Source organism: Podarcis cretensis, assembly GCF_951804945.1.
Source record: "Podarcis cretensis genome assembly, chromosome: 13".
Classification (NCBI taxonomy): domain Eukaryota; kingdom Metazoa; phylum Chordata; class Lepidosauria; order Squamata; family Lacertidae; genus Podarcis; species Podarcis cretensis.
Genome location: NC_137182.1, coordinates 53670626 through 53692085, shown reverse-complemented (window position 1 = coordinate 53692085; position 21460 = coordinate 53670626). Strand labels below are relative to the sequence as shown.

The window sequence follows — 21460 nt, the reverse complement described above, 5'->3', positions numbered from 1 at the left end:
ATTGATCCATGCATACGGCATATTGCCTTGACGTCTGCTGTCAAGTGTTGGAAGGGACCCCCAGAGTCATCTAGTCCAACCCACTCTAGTGCAGAAATTGCAACTAAACATCCACAACAGATAGCCTTCTCTCCAGGCAAAAAATGCCCAACTCCCTCCACCGTTCCTCATCTAGCTTGGCTTCCAGACCCTTGGTCATCTTTTCTGCTAAACCAGCCTTTCTCTCCTTTCTGCCTCTCCCCCCCCCCCCCGCCAAAAAAACCCGCCACCCTGTCCGCTGCAGAGGTCTACGCTGTGGTTGATCTGTACGGCCAGTGTGTCCAGGTGTCGATCACCAGTGCCACGGGGCCTATGGACAACAGCCTGTCCACCAGCAACATTACTGAGAAGTCGTTCCCCATCCATTCGCCAGGTAAGAACCGTTGCTCAGGTGAGAACACCTGCTTCCATCCTCAGCAGCGTCTCCAGGCAAAACTGGGAATGCTCCCTGCCTGGAACCCCACAGAGCTCTATTCTGGACTCAGTACAGGACCACTAACTATAATTATTTTATTATTTGTACCCTGTCCAACTTGACTAGGTTGCCCCAGCCACTCTGGGCCACTTCTGACGGAATTAAAAGCATAATAAAATCTCAAACGGATGGTATTTAACACCCACCAGGTTGGCAACAATGCCTTTTAAAATGTCTAGAAAAGAAGAAGGTATATGTTGGAAGTGTAATGAAAATAAGGGGTCTTTTTTCACATGTGATGGTCCTGTAAAACAATTAAGGAATACAGTGGCGCCTCGCAAGACGAAATTAATCCGTTCCATGAGGCTCTTCGTCTAGCGGTTTTTTCGTCTTGCGAACCAAGTCCATTGGAAGCTTAGCGGATTAGCGCTATTAGCGGTTTAGCGGCTTTTAGCGATCAGCTGTTAAGCGGCTTATCAGCGGATCAGCTGATAAGCGGCTTAGGAAAAGGGGGGGGGAAGGGAAAAAACCGGCAGGAACTCGCAAGACGTTTTCGTCTTGCGAAGCAAGCCCATAGGGAAATTGGTTTTGCGAAGTACCTCCAAAACGGAAAACCCTTTCGTCTAGCGGGTTTTCCGTCTTGCGAGGCGTTCGTCTTGCGGGGCACCACTGTATTGGGAAACTATGTATAATGAATTAAAAAAGATATTTTTAAAAACTTTCCCCAAAACACCTGAGATTTTCCTCTTGGGGATGGTAACAACAGAGGCTTTAAGAAAGCAAAAGAGTTTATTACTATATGCCACTGGCGCAGCTGGAACCTTATTGGCACAAAGGTCTAGTACCCACTAAGGAAGAAAGGCAGTGTAAAATGTTCGAATATGCTGAACTGGCTGGTCTGACAAACAGGATAGGAGAAAACAGAAGATAAGGAATACAGTGGTTCCTCGCAAGACGAAAAGAATCCGTTCCACGAGTCTCTTCGTCTTGCGGTTTTTTCGTCATGCGAAGCAAGCCCATTAGCGGATTAGCGCTATTAGCGGCTTAGCGGATCAGCTGTTAAGCGGCTTAGCGGATCAGCTGATAAGCGGCTTAGCGGCTTATAAAAGGGGGGGAGGGAAAAAACCCCGCAGGAACTCACAAGAAGAAGAAGAAGAAGAGGAGTTTGGATTTGATATCTCGCCTTTCACTCCCCTTCAGGAGTCTCAAAGCGGCTAACATTCTCCTTTCCCTTCCTCCCCCACAACAAACACTCTGTGGGGTGAGTGGGGCTGAGAGACTTCAGAGAAGTGTGACTGGCCCAAGGTCAACCAGCAGCTGCATGTGGAGGAGCAGAGACGCGAACCCGGTTCCCCAGATTACGAGTCTACCGCTCTTAACCACTACACCACACTGGCTCTCATTTTCGTCTTGCGAAGCAAGCCCATAGGAAATTCGTTTTGCGAAGCACCTCCAAAACGGAAAACCCTTTCGTCTAGCGGGTTTTCCGTCTTGCAAGGCATTCGTCTTGCGGGGCACCACTGTATAAGGAGGAGTGGATAATGTTTACTGAATATTTTAAGAACCAGCGCAGACAAATATGTAGCTTAGCAGGTCTCGAGTGAATCCAGCAGAGTTGAAACAGATAGAGTATTTAATAGAGAACAAATTGGATGATTAAAAACAAGTGCATTGCGCGGAGTAGTAGAAAAGCAAAAGGAACCAGGAAAAGTGTGGAAGGGAAGTCATATGGTATATGTATACATGCAGTATTTGGTGGAAAGTTGTAAGTGGGACAGAGAGAGGGGAAGGAAGGAGGGGGGTTAAATATGCTCCCTGTTTTTGAAACTGCAAATTAAACGAAAGAAAGAAAACACCAAACATTAAAAACTTCTCGATTCAGAGCTGCCTTCAGATGTCTTCTAAAAGTCAGATAGTTGCTTATTTCCTTGACATCTGATGGGCGGGCGTTCCACAGGGCGGGCACCACCACCGAGAAGGCCCTCAGCCTGGTTCCCTGTAACCTCACATCTCGCAGGGAGGGAACCGCCAGAAGGCCCTTGGCACTGGACTTCAGTGTCCGGGCAGAACGATGCAGGTGGAGATGCTCCTTCGGGTCTACTGGGCCTTTGAGGCCGTTTAGGGCTTTCAAGGTCAGCTTCAACACTTGGAATTGTGCTCGGAAATGTCCTGGGAGCCAATGAAGGTCTTTCAAGACCGGTGTTATGTGGTCCTGGCAGCCGCTCCCAGTCCCCAGTCTGGCTGTCGCATTCTGGATTAGTTGTAGTTTCTGAGTCACCTTCAAAGGTAGCCCCACGTAGAGCGCATTGCAGTAGTCCAAGCAGGAGATAACGTCCTCTCTCCTGCCACCACCACAAGCCGGCTTGGAATCTTTTCCATCCTTTGTGCCTGCCCATCTTCTTGCGGCTGCGCAACCTTCCTCCGTCCCCCAGTGTAGTCGTGCGCTTGTCCCCTGACCTTTCTTTTCCACCCCCTCCAGTCCCCGGCGTCGCCCACCGTTTCCACAGCAGCTGCGGCAAAAACGTGGCCTTTCAGGATGACGGCTGCCGGGCCGTGCGGGTGGCTGGCTATTGCCACGGCATTGTCTTCAGCATGAAGGAACTGAAGACGGACGAAATCTTTGAGGTGAGAACTGTATGCGCGAGGAAACACTTGCGTGTGTGGAGGAGGAAGGTAAAGGGTAAAGGGACCCCTGACCATGAGGTCCAGTCGTGGCCAACTCTGGGGTTGCGATGCTCATCTCGCTTTACTGGCCGAGGGAGCCGACGTACAGCTTCCGGGTCACGTGGCCAGCAGGACTAAGCCGCTTCTGGCGAACCAGAGCAGCACACAGAAACGCTGTTTACCTTCCCGCCGAAGCGGTACCTATTTATCTACTTGCACTTTGAGGTGCTTTCAAACTGCTAGGTTGGCAGGAGCTCACCCCGTCACGGGGATTTGAACCGCCGACCTTCTGACCGGCAAGTCCTAGGCTCTGTGGTTTAACCGACAGCGCCACCCGCGTCCCTTTTGTGGAGGAGGAAAGAGCTGTGCAAATTCAGCAACAGCATTCCTCTTTCCTGGTTCTGAAAAAATTGTAGCTGTGGCTGTTATGCTTCTCGGTGATCTACAGCCAGATCCTCTCTCTGCCCTTCATCTCTCCCTCTTCTCCCCCGGTTCCTTTTTTTAGAAAACTTAAGTTTTGGAACTGAATTTGACTGGGGAATTGCAAATGCGACTTACAAATGCTTTTAAATATGAACATAAGTAGAATGGTACCTTGGCTCTCAAACTTAATCCGTTCCAGAAGTCCATTCCGAAACCAAAGCATTCCCAAACCAAGGCGCGCTTTCCCATAGAAAGTAATGCAAAACGGATTGATCCGTTCCAGACTTTTTAAAACAACCCCTAAAACAGCCATTTAACATGAATTTTACTATCTTAACGAGACCACGGATCCATAAAACGAAAGCAATAAACCATGTACTGCAGTCACACAATCAATCAGTAGCTGAACTGGGTTCCATACAGTCACAAAAACAAAAAAATGTAGCCACAAAATTGCAAAATAAATAGCAAAAACAGACAGACCTCAGCACAACACTCAAATCGGAAGCGTAACGCTGAAAATTGAGCACGTTCAGCTTCCAAAAAAAGTTCGCAAACCAGAACACTTACTTCCAGGTTTGGGTGACAAGTTGTTTGAGTACCAAGCCGTTTGAGAACCAAGGGACCACTGTACATGCCCTGTTGAGCTCTCCCCTCCTGCCTGCTCCCTCCCCCTCTAGGTGAAGATTGACGAGCTGGACGAGAAGTGGGCGGGCTCTGTCCACGTGGGCCTGACCACCCTGCTGCCCTTGGATGCTCCTTACACGGTGGCGGGGCTTCCGTCGTCCCTCCTGGACCTCCGCTCCAAGGTGACCTGGCTGGTGACAGGCTCTGAGGTGCGTCGGAATGGCATCCTCCAGAAGCAGAACTATGGGTGCTCTCTGGAGCGCCTTGGGGTGAGTGCAGAGCTTTTGTTTTTCTGGGTGTGGGGGGCAGGCCTGGTGGAAGATTAAGGGATCCTCTGCATAGGAATGGATTTAGACACTGGGAGAAGAGGTAAAGGGACCCCTGACCATTAGGTCCAGTCGTGGCCGACTCTGGGGTTGCGGCGCTCATCTTGCTTTATTGGCCGAGGGAGCCGGCGTACAGCTTCCGGGTCATGTGGCCAGCATGACTAAGCCGCTTCTGGCGAACCAGAGCAGCACACGGAAACGCCGTTTACCTTCCCGCTGGAGCGGTACCTATTTACCTACTTGCACTTTGACGTGCTTTCGAACTGCTAGGTTGGCAGGAGCAGGGACCGAGCAACGGGAGCTCACCTCGTCGCGGGGATTCGAACCGCCGACCTTCTGATCGGCAAGTCCTAGGCTCTGTGGTTTAACCCACAGCGCCACCCGCGTCCCAAGCATGCATAGTAGTCCAGAGTAAATAAAATAGGAATAAAAGGAGGAATGCATTCAGCAAAACCCCGAAGGCTATCAACAGGAATAAACAGGAGAAACAGGATGGCAGTATTTACCATCTCATTGTGAACTCTCTTCCTGGCCCCTAAGATCTATCTAAAGATTAAACTACGTCAAAGTAACCTACTATTTTTATGTACTGAGGATGCCTGATGAAGCAACTGGCCTGTGTTTCAGAATGCTTATACGTGCCTGTCAGGTGTAGAGAAAGCAAATGGCAGAGGTGGAGAGGCTTGTGGAATTCGATCAGAAACTACAGTGGTACCTCGGGTTACATACGCTTCAGGTTACATATACTTCAGGTTACAGACTCTGCTAACCCAGAAATAGTACCTCGGGTTAAGAACTTTGCTTCAGGATGAGAACAGAAATCATGCTCTGGCGGCGCGGTGGCAGCTGGAGACCCCATTAGCTAAAGTGGTGCTTCAGGTTATGACGAGAACCTGCTCACCATCAGTAATAATCAGTCTCACACAAAGATGGGTTGAAGAAATCTGACTGCTCCAGGAGCTGCTGCAGCCAAACATTTATTGTGTGTAGCCAAAAAGATACAAATACCAAGCAAGCAACTTTTTCCTCAGCCAGCAGATAAGGACAATGCCATGCCATCACACCAGGCCACGTAGTCGATCAGGCTATGCTACATGGACCAATCATCGGGACAGCATGAGCTGTCCACGCGTTGTTCATGCTCCAAGCAATGCCTTCTGCTATGAAATCATCTTGCAATAATAAACTTTCGCCCATGCTTTTATGTACAAACAACCATTTCCCCACAAGGTTAAGAACAGTTTCAGGTTAAGTACGGACCTCTGGAACGAATTAAGTACTTAACCCGAGGTACCACTGTATTGTCAACAAATCGGACCCGGTCAGCGCAATGCTTTCGTAGCGGACACAGTGGCTTGCTTCATTTTTCATAATTCCTCATAGCAATCCCACCTGACCCCCACACTCTGGATATTTGCACCCCTACAAGTTCTCTCTAGCAAATTTTACAGAAAAGCTCTTTGAGCCTCTGCCCCTTTGCTCACCCATCTGGCAAAGCATGAATTGTTGGTTTGGCGGCAGTTTTGCCCCACATTCTGGGGTCCTCTCAGCTGTCATTGGAATAAGCAGAGAGGAGAGGCCAGGAGGACTCTGCGGTTGGGTTCGTTGGGGACGCATATTTGTTAAAGGGAAAGCAGTCCTCAGCCTCTCTGTATTTGGGGCCTTGAATCCTACAGACCTGACAGTGACCCTTTCCCTCCCGGACAGGTGGGGAGTCGCGTGGGGGTGAAGCGCTGCACCGACGACACCATGCACATCCTCATCGACGGAGAAGACATGGGGCCAGCAGCGGCTGGAGTGGCCAAGGTAAAGGGCCGGGCGCAGGCTAAATGTGGCCCTCGCTCCCTCGGTTATTCCCTGAAGTTTCGGTAACTCTGTGCCACACACTCGATCTGTTTGCAATTGTGTCCCATGACCCTCCTATGGCATTAGGATTATTATCCCGCTGGTGCCAAAACAGGCTTCCGAGTGGCTTGCAAGTATAAGGACAAACCTATTTTTGCTGGCTCAGCCCTGGAACGCCCGGTTTTTCTTTCAAAGTAAGTCGGAAGGCCGGTTTCCAATTGGGTCTCCGTCATCATGAGCTGACGAGAGTCTCCTTGTAAACATGAGTCGCTGCCTCACCACCCTCGTTGCCCAAAGTGCTGCCGACAATATATCCACAGTGGTGTCGTAAAAAATATTCAGTAACATAGGTGGACTCTATCCTTTTTAAAAGTTTTTTTAAAAAATTCATTTTCACTTTTACAATTTGACATCATACCTGAATCGTAATCATTTTATAAATAGGCTTCTCATAATCCCCAAACTTCCCTCCATGGTCCCCCTCAGATATTCTTTTCAAACTGTGTCGTATCATATTCTCCATGTTTTGTTAAAACTCAATTTTTATCATAGTTCTCACTTCGCTGCAAGTGTTTTTTAAAAAAATCCTGCCAATGTTGTCAATTGTTTACAGTGTTCTTTCAAGTAACTTTAAAAAATTCCTCATTCTTGGTTAAATTTATTGTCCGCTTGATCTTTGATTTTCCCGGTCATTTTTGCCAATCTGGCGTAGTCTAACATCCATAGGTTGGGCTCTATCCATCAGGTCTCTTAGGTTTTCCCATCTCCCTCTCCCTTCACCTTCTTCCCTGCAACCCATAAAAACATAAGAGACCCAGGCGGAAGAAGATTGGAAGCAGTTTAAAGACTATATGCAGAAATATTGTAAAATTAATGAATGTTAGAATGATGTTGGACAGAAATTAAATGGTTTCCAGCTGTAATGCTTAAGAGATATGGAAAATAAGGTTTTGAAATAAGGAAAAAAAATAATGGTGAGGATTTGCTGAACAAATAATCTAAATTGGAATATAAGAAAGGGAGGTATGGGGAGGTCTGGAAAATAAGTTAAAAGAAAATAAGTAAATGGAAACTATGTGTTTTTAGTTGTTTTTATTTTTGTATTTTTGTATTTTTGTTGTTTCTTTTCTTTTCGTTTTACAATGTATTATTTTTGAAAATTTCAATAAATATCTTATTAAAAAAAAAACACATAAGAGACCCACTAGACTCAGGCCATCAATGTTACTGAGTACTTTTTTTTGACTCCACCGTATTGTGAACTCCCATGAAAGAGACCGTCTCTCTTCCTTCAAATAATACGATTCATATTTCTATATAATAATGTATGGAAATGTAGCTGATTATAGTCACTGTATCAGATTATTGTATTTTTTTGCACTTCTTTCTCCCTCTTTTTTCTTCCTTCGCTTATATATTTTATCAACTGAAATTAATTTAATAAAATCTTAACATATATATTTTTTAAAAAACGGGAGGAGTTTAGAGAGGAGAGGCTTTGAGGAGCCCCTCGACTCCTCCACCCCTCACCCTGCCTGCCCCTTCCCCGCAGAACGTCTACGTCGTGCTCGATCTCTACGGGAGAGTGACGTCCGTCTCCATTGTCAGCTCCACCATGCTGGAAGAGGCAGACGGCACCAAGCCCCCCTCTGTCACCTCGGAGCCCTACAGCGAAGAGGAAGAGGAGGAGGAAGCAGCCACCCCCGTGAGTGCTTGCGATGAGCATGCCTCAAATATTGGGCAAAATTATTATTCTATCTATCTATCTATCTATACAGTGGTGCCTCGCAAGACGAAAAGAATCCGTTCCGCGAGTCTCTTCGTCTTGCGGTTTTTTCGTCTTGCGAAGCAAGCCCATTAGCGGATTAGCGCTATTAGTGGCTTAGCGGCTTAGCAGATCAGCTGATAAGCGGCTTAGCGGATCAGCTGATAAGCGGCTTAGCGGATCAGCTGATAAGCGGATTAGCGGATCAGCTGATAAGCGGATTAGCGGATCAGCTGATAAGCGGATTAGCGGATCAGCTGATAAGCGGCTTAGCGGATCAGCTGATAAGCGGCTTAGCGGCTTAGAAAAAGGGGGGGAGGAAAAAAAACCGCAGGAACTCGCAAGAGATTTTCGTCTTGCGAAGCAAGCCCATAGGAAATTCGTTTCGCGAAGCACCTCCAAAACGGAAAACCCTTTCGTCTAGCGGGTTTTCCGTCTTGCGAGGCATTCGTCTTGCGGGGCACCACTGTATTTGGTTTTTCAAATTAAAATTTTACAGAGATCTATCAAACATAAATCATAAAAACAAGATCCCAGGGAATCCCCTGGACTTCCTTTTGTGGGTCCTGTTATTTATCATTTCCTTCTGCGTCTAATAATAATAATAATAATAATAATAATAATTTATACCCCGCCCATCTGGCCGAGTTTCCCCAGCCACTCTGGGCAGCTCCCAATTGAGTGCTAAAAACAATGCAGCATTAAATATTAAAAACTTCCCTAATTTTATTGGTGTTAACTTCCCTGAGCCCGGCTTTGGCCAGGGAGGGCGGGGTATAAATAAATTTTATTATTATTATTATTATTATTATAGTCCACCGCATCAGGAGGCTGCCAGGTGAGAAGAGCCTGGCCTGCGTTGGCTGGAGTCAACGCTCCAGGGTTTCAGGCCCAGCGTGTGTGTCTTAGCCCAGCCCTACCTGGGATTGACCGATAATAAAAAAAATCACAATAACAGACTTTCTCCAGGGGCCTCTTCCACCGAACTGTGCCCCTTCCCCTATGCCTCTAGCCGGCTCTCTCCGTCCCCCTGACTCTGCGTCTCTCTCTCTCTCTCTCCCAGTGCGAGAACGAAGCCCCGGCCGCCACGTCCTCCATGGAGTTCCTGGGGAACCACGGCAAGAACATCCTTCTCTCCAACAACAACCTGACGGCCACGCGCGTCTCCAGCTACAACCAGGGCGTCGTGGTCGTGGCCCAGCCTCTGCCGCCGCAGCAGCTCTTCCAGGTGGGTTTGAGGAGGAGGAGGAGGAGGGCAGATGTTTGGGGCCACAGAAACCTCTGGAGGACATGGGGTTTGCGAAGGCCGTTGTAGGGTAACAAATAAATAGTAATAAATGCTGTCTATGGCAGGCATGTCCAAAGTCCGTTTCGGGGGCCTAATTCGGCCCCTGTGGCAGTTTATTTCCTGGGGTAAAATCCTAAAAAACCCCTCAACAACTTCAATCCTAAAAAAAGTTCAACGGCTTCAACCCTAAAAAAAGGTCAACAAATTTGGTTGGCCCTTACGGCCCTTCACTTAAATCTGGCCCTCTTTGAAAAAAGTTTGGACACCACTCATCTCTGGGGAGGGTTACTGTGTCTGTTGCTGCTATGCTATGTACCGTATTTTTCGCTCCATAAGACGCACTTTTTCCCTCTTAAAAACTAAGGGGAAAAGTCTGTGCGTCTTCTGGAGCGAATGCAGGGGGGAGGCAGGCAGGAAAAGCCCCCAAAAGCCACACACAAGCTCCGCGCGGCTCTTGCGGGCTTTTCCGCGACCAGTCAGTCCCTTCTCCATCCTCGTAGAAAAGCCCACAGGAGCCGCGCGCTCCTTAAAGGGTGGGCTTTTGCTGGATGTGGGGGTATTGCCATAGGCAAGTGCAGCCTCTCCCGGCTGGAGAGGTTGCGCACGGCTAAAGAGGAAGCCAAGACAGCCAGTGGGATGGATCCCGCTCGCTGTCTCGGGTTCTTTGCTCTTTCGGGCTGGGGGGGGGGGAATAAGATTTTTTTTCTTGATTTCCCCCTCTAAAAACTAGGTGCGCCTTACGGTTCAGTGCGCCTTATGGAGCGAAAAAATACAGTATTTTTTTGTGCTTTCATATTTTAAAGCATCCTTCAGTCCTCGGGTGGAGGGCTGTATGGAAATTGAATAAATAAGAATAAATAAGTGGTGTTGCACCAATGTTAAGACTGTGGCACATGCATTGGTGTGTGTGTGTGTGTGTGTGTGTGTGTATGTGTTCTCGCATGCTGTCTCTACACCCGCTCCGTGGCAAAACCCCTCAGCTCACATCCTGCCCTGTCCGTCCTCAGTTCCAGATAGACTCCTTGAATCAGCAGTGGACGTCGTCACTCTCCTTGGGGGTCATTGGCAGCTCTCCCGAGCGGCTAAATTTCCCCGCCACAGCCTGCTCCCTCAAGCGCTCCACCTGGCTGCTGCAACGCGATTCGGTCTTCCACAACTCCCTCAAGGTGAGCGGAAGGAGGGAGACGGTGGGCCGGGTTCTTTTCAAATACATTCTGTGGCTTCCACCCTTACCCCCATACAGTGCTACCTCAGGTTAAGTACTTAATTTGTTCCGGAGGTCCGTTCTTAACCTGAAACTGTTCTTAACCTGAAGCACCACTTTAGCTAATGGGGCCTCCTGCTACTGTCGCGCGATTTCTGTTCTCATCCTGAAGCAAAGTTCTTAACCCGAGGTAATATTTCTGGGTTACCGGAGTCTGTAACCTGAAGCGTCTGTAACCCGAGGTACCACTGTATTTATTTATTGTGTTGACATTGTTTCAGAACAGGCTTCCTCAACCTCGGCCCTCCAGATGTTTTGAGACTACAATTCCCATCATCTCATCCCTGACCACTGGTCCTGCTTGCTAGGGATCATGGGAGTTGTACGCCAAAAACATCTGGAGGGCCGTGGTTGAGGAAGCCTGCTCCTGCTAACCTAGGAGTTCGAAAGCACGTCAAAGTGCAAGTAGATAAATAGGTACCGCTTCGGCGGGAAGGAAAACGGTGTTTCCGTGCGCTGCTCTGGCTCACCAGAAACGGCTTAGTCATGCTGGCCACATGACCCGGAAGCTGTACGCCGGCTCCCTCGGCCAGTAAAGCGAGATGAGCGCCACAACCCCAGAGTCGGCCACGACTGGACCTAATGGTCAGGGGTCCCTTTACCTTTAAGCAAAATAAGGCCCAGGGGCCGGATCCGGCCCAATCGCCTTCTCAATCCGGCCTGCAGACGGTCTGGGAATCAGCGTGTTTTTACATGAGTAGAATGCTTTTATTTAAAATGCATCTCTGGGTTACTTGTGGGGCACAGAAATTTGTTCATTTCCCCCCAAAAATATAGTTTGGCCCCACAAGGTCTGAGGGACAGTGGACTGGCCCCCTGTTGAAAGAGTTTGCTGACCCCTGCTCTATATAGCTCCATCCTTCTTTCAGACAGGGTGATATATCCTCAGTATATCGCCATGTCTAGCTGATGATGCATCACAGTGGAGTTGTGCGCAGACCCTCTGCCCTTGCGGAGCTGAGTGCCTCCTCTTCTCACCCAGCTTCTCCTCTTCCCTCCGCTCCAGATCTGTGAGAACTACGGCCCCAATCTGGACACCTGCCCCGAGGGGACGGTGCTGGGCCTCCTGGTGGATTCGAGCAGCTGCCTCCATCTCTACGTCAACGGCATGGACCAGGGCGTGGCCGCGCAGGACATCCTGAACCCCTGCTATGTCCTCATCGACCTCTATGGGCAGTGCGAGCAGGTGAGAGCGGTTTGGGTTTCCCCCAAGGATTTTTTTGGTGCTGGCTGCAGCCATGGACATGCTATGTGATTTGATGGTGAATTTGGGGTGACCCAATGCAAAAATCCTGAGGATCCATGGGCTTTTACCTCCCTCCTCCCAGGCAGCCTCCTTTATCTCTAGCGTCCCTTATCTCCCTTCCCGATCGCTTGCCGATCAGCTGTTTCCTGTCAACACTCCCTTCCCTCTCGCTTGCCTTAGTGTTTTTTCCTTAGCTGGAGCAGGTTTTTGCTCCTCCTTTTCTTCCAGTTTCTCTCCTTGTTGCTTTAGTCTTCCTCTCCTTGCAAGTTTGCTGTCTTTACCTCCCCACTCGCAGGCGGCCTCCTTTATTGCTAGAGTCCCTTATCTCGCTTCCGATCGCTTGCGATCCGCGGCTTTGTTTCAACATTCCCTCTTTCCAAAAAAGAAAAGAAAAAAGCATGATCTCCTTTTCGCCCCTGGGCAATTCGGCTCCAGGGACCACACCTTCGCCCCATAAGACGCACAGACATTTCTTTCCCCTTACATTTTAGGAAGAAAAAAGAGCGTCTTAAGGAGTGAAAAATTTTGTGTTTTCATATTTTGATTTTGTTTTGTGAACCGCTCAGAGACCTCCGGGTATAGGACGATATATTATTAATAATAATTTTATTATTAATAATAATAATACCTCCATGGTCAGAGGCAGTAATTCTTCTGAAGACCAGTTGCCGGAAGCTCTGGGACGGGAGAGAGCTTCCTCCTCTTCCCAGATCTCTGTCCTTATTTTCTCTGCTTCTCAAGCACTGCTTTCTTCCTAGGTTACGATCGTGACGAACGAGACTCCAGCCGTGGGCGCGGAGGGAGCCGACCCCCACAACCAGGGCGATATGGAGAAGGCAGACATGGTGGACGGTGAGCATACAGTCCCGCCGTCTCCCCTTTGCTTTTCCAGGACTGGTCTTCCTTATTTTTCCAGCCCTTGCTGCTGCTCACGGTGCAAGTTTGTCAGTGTTTTGAAAAAGAAAAGGTTCTGACCTCCTTTTTACTCCTTTGCCTAGTCCTCAGACCTTATTTGGCACAAAAGTGTCTTTGAGAAAGAGTATTTTTGCAGAGTACAGTGCTACCTCAGGTTAAGTACTTAATTCGTTCCGGAGGTCCGTACTTAACCTGAAACTGTTCTTAACCTGAAGCACCACTTTAGCTAATGGGGCCTCCCGCTGCCGCTGTGCTGCCGCCGCACGATTTCTGTTCTCATCCTGAAGCAAAGTTCTTAACCTGAAACACTATTTCTGGGTTAGCGGAGTCTGTAACCTGAAGCGTATGTAACCTGAGGTGTCTTGTAACCTGAGGTACCACTGTACTGCTGCTTTTATTCTTTAAAAGCCTTCTTCCCCAACCATGATTGACAGCTTTTACGCACACCAAACACAACCAGCTTTCTACCATCCAGCCAACCCACACCCAACACTAATATTGACCACTCTGTATATGTTGTTGTTGTTGAGTCGTTTAGTCGTGTCCGACTCCTCGTGCCCCCCTGGACCAGAGCACGCCAGGCACTCCTGTCTTCCACTGCCTCCCACAGTTTGGACAAACTCATGCTGGTAACTTCGAGAACACTGTCCCACCATCTCGACCTCCGTCATCCCCTTCTCCTTCTGCCCTCCATCTTCCCCAACATCAGGGTCTTTTCCAGGGAGTCTTCTCTTCTCCTGAGGAGGCCAAAGTCTTGGAGTCTCAGCTTCACAATCTGAGTGAGCACTCAGGGCTGATTTCCTTCAGAATGGAGAGGTTTGATCTTCTTGGAGTCCATGGGACTCTCAAGAGTCTCCTCCAGCACCAGAATTCAAAAGCATCCATTCTTCGGCGATCAGCCTTCTTTATGGTCCAGCTCACACTTCCATACATCACTACTGGGAAAACCAGAGCTTTAACTCTACGGAACTTTGTTGGCAAGGTGATGTCTCTGCTTTTTAAGATGCTGTCTAGGTTTGTCATTGCATTCTATACAGGTACAATTTGATGAAAGGTTGCTTGAGTCATTGTAGGCCGCTGACTCATGTTGACTTAGTTCTTTTAGCATTAAAGAAACAGCGGCCAATTTTTAGCCGTGACAAAGTTCTGATAGCCAAAGGTGGCACATATCACCTGGAGGTGTGGTTGTCTGGCTCACCTGTATTGAACACCTGTATTTGCAGGTATCAAGGAGAGCGTCTGCTGGACTCCCCCCGTAGACCTGAATACCATGAAGACCTGTGAATACCACGCCCTCTGTGCCCGCTTTAAAGATCTCCTGCTGCTGCCTGGTGAGCAAAATTAGGCACATTTGCATAGATTTGCATAATTTATTCCATGCCAGCCAGGCCTAGGAACATGCCTAGGCCTAGGAAATATTTATGCTATTTTTTATTTTTTAAAACTGTTTAGGAGAGAGCCTTCTCTTTGCTTTTCTCTTCACTTCTCCCTGGCTTTTTTCTGGCCCATGTAGGACCAGTCTGGATAGTTCGCCTTGGTGAAGACTTGACGTTTTCATCCCCCAAAAAAGTTTTTGATTTGAGTTTCCACTGAAATGAGGCTGTATTTTAATGTTTTAATGTTGTATTTTAATCTTGTTTTTTAAAGTTGTATTTCAATTAGTTGTTTTTATATCTGGTGTTAGCCGCCCTGAGCCCGGTCTTGGCTGGGGAGGGTGGGGTATAAATAAAATTTATTATTATTATTATTATTATTATTCTCCAGCCAGTTCCCTTCGGACATTTTAGACTACAAAGCCCATCAGCCAGCGGGGCTCTGCCGTATGGGAGTTGTAGTCCAAGATATCTGGAGGAAACCATATTGGGGAAGGCTTTCTTAGAAAAAGAGGAAGAGTTTGTAGAAATCAGACCTCACTAATTGAATACTTCAATTTTTTAAATAGAAGCATCTCTTCCAGATGGGTCTGACAGGAACGAGGCACCCTTACAGAACTACAGTTCCCAGAATTCCCTGGGAAGAGGGGTTGATGGTTAAACCACTCCGGGAGGGGGAAGGAGGGGTCTCCCAACAGCTCTCAGTACCCTTAACAAACTACACTTCCCAGGATTCCTTGGGCAGAAGCCAGGACTGGACAGCACAGTGCTTCGAATGCGTGGTGCAAATGTGGCCTTATCTGCCCATTTCATGAAATTTATACATCGTTTGGTTGTAAAAAACAACAGCAACTACCCTGAAAATAGTTTACAAAACAGATACAGTGGTGCCCCGCAAGACGAACGCCTCGCAAGACGGAAAACCCGCTAGACGAAAGGGTTTTCTGTTTTGGAGGCGCTTCGCAAAACTAATTTCCCTATGGGCTTGCTTCGCAAGACGAAAATGTCTTGCAAGTTCCTGCGGGTTTTTTCCCCTCCCCCCCCCCTTTTTCCTAAGCCGCTAAGCCGCTTATCAGCTGATCCGCTGATAAGCCGCTTAACAGCTGATCGCTAAAAGCCGCTAAGAGCGCTAATCCGCTAAGCTGTCAATGGGCTTGCTTCGCAAGACGAAAAAACCGCTATACGAAGAGCCTCACGGAACAGATTAATTTCGTCTTGCGAGGCACCACTGTAAAAGAATAAAATTATCTGTAAGCAAAATTAACAAAAAAATGGAGGCCTTTGAAATTAAAACAGACTAAAAACCGATTGGGGTGGATCTACACACAGGAAAAAACACGTCAGAAATTAAATCATTAAAACAAAAGGGGGAAAACGGCTATGGTAAACCACACATCTTTTATTTTTAATTGCTCTCCAATGCCACCGGCTGTTGCATGTTTATAACGCACTCAAAACACTGTTTTTTGACAAAGGTAGCTGAGTCCTGGCAGCAAGTTTCTTACCTCCTGCGTGTAAACAAATGCCCTGTGTCCAGGGCAGCTGTCTACCAGCTCCATCTGGTACACAGGATGAGACCCTCCCTGCCCGCTGACTGTCTGGCCAGAGTGATGCATGCTCTGGTTATCTTCCGCTTGCACTTCCATTCGCTCTACGTGGGGCTACCTTTGAAGGTGACCCGGAAACTGCAACTAATCCAGAATGTGGCAGCTAATCCAGAACGTGGACTGGTGACTGGGAGCGGCCGCCGAGACCATATAACACTGGTCCTGAAAGACCTCCATTGGCTCCCAGTACCTTTCCGATCATAGTTCAAAGTGTTGGTGCTGACCTTGAAAGCCCTAAACGGCCTCAAAGGCCCAGTAGACCTGAAGGAGCGTCTCCACTCCCATCGTTCTGCCCGGACACTGAGGTCCAGCTCCGAGGGCCTTCTGGCGGTTCCCTCCCTGCGAGAAGTGAGGTTACAGGGAACCAGGCAGAGGGCCTTCTTGGTAGTGGCACCCGCCCTGTGGAACACCCTGCCTTCGGATGTCAAAGAGAACAACTACTACTAGACTTTTAGAAGACATCTGAAGGCAGCCCTCTTTAGGGAAGCTTTTAATGTTTAATAGGTTATTGTATTTTAGTGTTTTGTTGGAAGCTGCCCAGAGTGGCTGGGGAAACCCAGCCAGATGGGCGGGGTATAAATAATAAATTATTATTATTACTTTTGAGTGATGTCAATAGGCTGGGAGTTCCAAAGTTCAGGCGCTGCCACACTAAAACAGCTTGCTCTTTATTCGTTTTCAAAATGCGAATGCTATAGCCTTGCCAAAGGTCCTTTTTCGTGTGCCGTGGCAGAACGCGCGGGGGCATATTTTGGATTCCCCTCCCCTGTTTTTTTTCTGACCTGGCTGCCTCTGCCTCATCCGATCTCTTTTGCCAGACGACTACTTCGTGGAAGACCCCAAATTCAGCCTCTGCTACTGCGAGTCGTGTCACAAGCTCCGGGGCGACGAGGCCTACTACAAGCGGGGGGAGCCTCCCCGGGACTACGCTCTGCCTTTCGGGTGGTGCCGTTTTAACCTCAGGTACGGAGGTCGGACGCGGGTGGCGCTGTGGGTTAAACCACAGAGCCTAGGACTTGCTGATCAGAAAGCTGGAGGTTCGAATCCCCACGACGGGGTGAGCTTCCATTGCTCGGTCCCTGCTCCTGCCAACCTAGCAGTTCGAAAGCACGTCAAAGTGCAAGTAGATAAACAGGTACTGCTCCAGCAGGAAGCTAAACGGCATTTCTGTGCGCTGCTCTGGTTCGCCAGAAGTGGCTTAGTCATGCTGGCCACATGACCTGGAAGCTGTACGCCGGCTCCCTCAGCCACTAAAGTGAGATGAGCGCCGCAACCCCAGAGTCGGTCACGACTGGACCTAATGGTCAGGGGTCCCTTTACCTTTACCTTTACCTTTACCTACGGAGGCTGGATTGGAAAGCCGGGCCTAACATTGAACAAATTGGCAAAAATGTATACAGTGGTGCCGTGGTTCTCAAACTTGATCCGTTCCGTAAGTCCGTTCCAAAACCAAAGCATTCCAAAACCAAGATGCGCTTTCCCATAGAAATCAATGCAAAACGGATTAATCCGTTCCAGACTTTTAAAAACAACCCCTAAAACAGCCATTTAGCGTGAATTTTACTGTCTTAACGAGACCATGGATCCATATAGCACCGGTCTTGAAAGACCTACACTGGCTCCCAGGACGTTTCCGAGCACAATTCAAAGTGTTGGTGCTGACCTTGAAAGCCCCAAAGGGCCTCAAAGGCCTAGTATACCTGAAGGAGCATCTCCACCCCCATCGTTCTGCCCGGACACAGAGGTCCAGCTCCGAGGACCTTCTGGCGGTTCCCTCCCTGCGAGAAGCCAAGTTACAGGGAACCAGGCAGAGGGCCTTCTCGGTGGTGGCGCCCGCCCTGTGGAACGCCCTCCCACCCGATGTCAAAGAGAAGAACAATTACCAGACTTTTAGAAGACATCTGAAGGCAGCCCTGTTTAGGGAAGCTTTCAATGTTTGATGCATTACTATTTTAATATTTTGTTGAAAGCTGCCCTGAGTAGCTGGGGAAGCCCAGCCAGATGGGCGGGGTATAAATTATTATTATTATTATTATTATTATTATTATTATTATTGAATGAAATCAATAAACAATGTACTGTAGTCACACAATCAGTCAGTAGCTGAACTGGGTTCCACACAGTCACAAAAACAAAACAAAAAAGAGCTGCGAAAACAAAACCACAAAATGAATAGCAAAAACTGACAGACCTCAGCGTAACACTCAAAACGGAGCATGTTCAGCTTCCGAAAAAAGTTCGCAAACTGGAACACTTACTTCCGGGTTTGCAGTGTTTGGGTTCCAAGTTGTTTGAGTACCTAGGCGTTTGAGAACCAAGGGACCCCTGTAAATCTAAATCAAACAAGTGTTGGAAATGTAAAGAGAAAGAAATTTCTTTTTATCGTATGTGGTGGTCTTGTAGCAAGGTTAAAGCTTACTAGGAAATGATAGATAATGAATTGGAAAGGATGTTTAAAATTACTTTTGTAAAAAAAAACCCACCAGAAGCTTTTCTTTGGGGAATTATAGGGGCAGAACTATCTAAATTGTATAGAAACTTATTTATGTATGCTACTACAGCGGCAGGAATGTTACTTGCCCAAAAATGGAAAGAAGAACGGATGCAAAAACTTGTGGAATATGCAGAAATGGCGAAACTTACCGGAAGAATAAGAAATCAAGACAAACTTTTTATAAAAGAATGGAAATGGTTTATTGAGTATTTGCAGATAAATTGTAAACAGATAGGAACATTGGCAGGATTATTGTACAGTGGTGCCCCGCAAGACGAATGCCTCGCAAGACGGAAAACCCGCTAGACGAAAGGGCCTTCCGTTTTGGAGGTGCTTCGCAAAACGAATTTCCTATGGGCTTGCTTCGCAAGACGAAAATGTCTTGCAAGTTCCTGCGGGGTTTTTTCCCTCCCCCCCCCCCTTTGCTAAGCCGCTAAGCCGCTTATCAGCTGATCCGCTAAGCCGCTAATGGGCTTGCTTCGCAAGACGAAAAAACCGCTAGACGAAGAGACTCGCGGAACGGATTCTTTTCGTCTTGCGAGGCACCACTGTAATAACCTGTAGCTTTATAGGAGTATATATTTGAAGCAGATGAATAAATGAGCAAATTAAGTTAATTTGGATATGCAGAAGGTACTAAAAATATATTTAAGGCAAGCCTAGGCAAACTCGGCCCTCCAGATGTTTTGGGACTACAACTCCCATCATCCCTGACCACTGGTCCTGTTAGCTAGGGATGATGGGAGTTGTAGTCCCAAAACATCTGGAGGGCCGAGTTTGCGGTGCCTGATTTAAGGAACCCCAGAAAGAGGGGGAAGGAAGTCAAGTTTTGAAATGTTGAAATGGTTGTAAAATTAGTGAAATGTCTAAATCCGAAAAGCATAAATAATTTTTTTTTAAAAGGAAGGGGGGCACACGAGGCGTTGCCTAGAAGCACAAACTACAGAGCTGTGAGTCTCCCTAGCCTAGCAATATGAACACTGAAATACTTTATTGTCACTTGTACAATTTGTATACAGTGAGATCACGCGAGCACCACCACCCCTCAGCTCTCTTAGTCTTAATTCCCCTCGTTTGCTGACTTACCCGAAAGTCAGTTGTCCTGTTGTTATCTCTGTTGTTATCTTTTCATTCAGCAGCCTAACAGCCCATGGACAGAAGCTGTTCTTTACCCTGTTGGTGCGACTAATCCTGCTTCTATATCTTCTGCCTGAGGGCAGGAGATCAAGAAAGTGCCGGCCAGGGTGTGAATCATCCCTGAGAATTTTCCTCACTCTCCTGAGGCAGCATTCTTTGGGACAGCCCATAATATATTGTGCTGTATTCACCACCCTCTGTAGGCACTTCCTATCAGATGATGTCAAACCAGCGTACCACACTGTGATGCGGTATGAAAGGACACTTTCTGTTGCAGACAGGTAGAAGGAGATCATCAAATCTTGGTTGACATCGTTCTACCGCAAAACTCTGCGGAGATGGAGTCTCTGTTGGGCTTTCTTAACCACCTGGGTTGTATTGATTTTCCCAGTAAGGTCTTCACTGAGATAAACTCCTAGGAATTTAAAGGAAGAGACACTCTCCACACAATGGGGCTAGTTCTCCTCTCTTCCGCTGAAAGTCCAACACCATCTCCTTTGTCTTGCTGATACAAAGGTGCAAGTTGTTCCCTAGGCACCATGTGCCGTATTTTTCACTCTATAGGACACACTTTTCCCCCTCCAAAAATTAAGGGGAAATGTGTGTGTGCGTCTTATGGGGCGAATGCAGGCTCCTTGGCTTAAGCGATCGCAACGTGAAGCCTCCAAAGCGCAGAGGGAGCGCTCCCTCCGCGCTCCGGAGGCTTTGCGTTGCTTTCGCTGAAGCCTGGAGAACGAGAGGGGTTCAGTGAAACGAACCTGAAGCCTCCGGAGCACAGCAGGAACTCGCGCTGCGCTCCGGAGGCTTCGGGTTCCTTTTGCTGAAGCCGGGAGAGCAAGACTCTCCTGGCTTCACCAGAGAGGGAGAGCTGCGCAGTGCCCCTTCAGCCAAGCGAGAGGAGAAATGGAAGAAGAAGAAGAGTTTGGATTTGATATCCCGCCTTTCACTCCCCTTCAGGAGTCTCAAAGCGGCTAACATTCTCCTTTCCCTTCCTCTCCCCCAACAAACACTCTGTGAGGTGAGTGGGGCTGAGAGACTTCAGAGAAGTGTGACTGGCCCAAGGTCACCCAGCAGCTGCATGTGGAAGAGCGGAGACTCGAACCCGGTTCCCCAGATTACAAGACTACCGCTCTTAACCACTACACCACACTGGCTCCGTTTCTCCTGCCGCTTCGCTGAAGGGGCGCTGAGCAGAGAGGGGGAGAATTTTTTTCTTCTTGTTCTCCCCCTCTAAAACAAGGCGTGTCCTTTAGAGCTGAAAATACGGTAGATATCAGAAGACTGCTGCTGGTTCAGGCCAGTGGTCCACCAGTCCAGCATCCTCTTCTCACAGGTTTTCGCACTTAATGGAATCCTTCTTTTCTGTGGGTTCATCCCCCCCCCCATGGCACCCCGAAATAACCCTTTCCTCTCCTCTCGGCAGGGTGAATCCCCGGTTGGAGGTGGGCAGCACCTGTAAGAAATGGCACATGGCCTATCACGGGACGAGCATCGGATCCGTCCGGCGCATGCTGGATCAAGGAGAGTTGGTGCCAGGTAAGGGGGTGCCCAGGTTGTGTTTGCTGGGGGTACGGGATGCCAGCTTCTGCCTCTGCAGTCCCTTTGTCACTGTCCCCTACGGGGCAGTTCCTCCCCCTGCTCAACAGACAGCTCAAATTTTGTTCCTAGGAAACCGCGTCCCATGAGAGTTCGTGGGGGAAAGGAAGCACACCCACTTTGAATTCTGTGGTTTTACACATAACAACCACCACCCGCTCCTCAGCAGGTCTTAAAATTAGGCGAATCAAACCTTAAATGAACAACAACACATATGACATACAATGGTCCCTTGGTTCTCAAACGCCTTGGTACTCAAACAACTTGGAACCCAGATACTGCAAACCCGGAAGTAAGTGTTCCAGTTTGGGAACTTTTTTCAGAAGCTGAACATGCTCCATTTTGAGTGTTACACTTCCAATTTGAGTGCCACACTTCCGTTTTGAGTGTTACGCCAAGGTCTGTCTGTTTTTGCTGTTTATTTTGTGTTTTTGTT

The 21460-nt window shown here is 48.2% G+C and overlaps 1 protein-coding gene across 1 annotated transcript in view; it reads left to right on the top strand.

Moving 5' to 3' along the window:
* The window catches only part of NEURL4 (neuralized E3 ubiquitin protein ligase 4), a gene marked incomplete at its 5' end in the record, with an annotated part of 68504 nt that overhangs the window by 42199 nt on the left and 4845 nt on the right, over positions 1–21460 (top strand). Inside the window, 12 exons of the mRNA XM_079951720.1 lie at positions 284–412; positions 2934–3079; positions 4222–4437; positions 6202–6300; positions 7892–8044; positions 9168–9332; positions 10400–10558; positions 11663–11842; positions 12661–12754; positions 14041–14148; positions 16616–16760; positions 20852–20964. Coding sequence (XP_079807846.1) covers positions 284–412; positions 2934–3079; positions 4222–4437; positions 6202–6300; positions 7892–8044; positions 9168–9332; positions 10400–10558; positions 11663–11842; positions 12661–12754; positions 14041–14148; positions 16616–16760; positions 20852–20964 — 1707 coding nt within the window. The remainder of the gene's footprint in view (positions 1–283; positions 413–2933; positions 3080–4221; positions 4438–6201; positions 6301–7891; positions 8045–9167; positions 9333–10399; positions 10559–11662; positions 11843–12660; positions 12755–14040; positions 14149–16615; positions 16761–20851; positions 20965–21460) is intronic.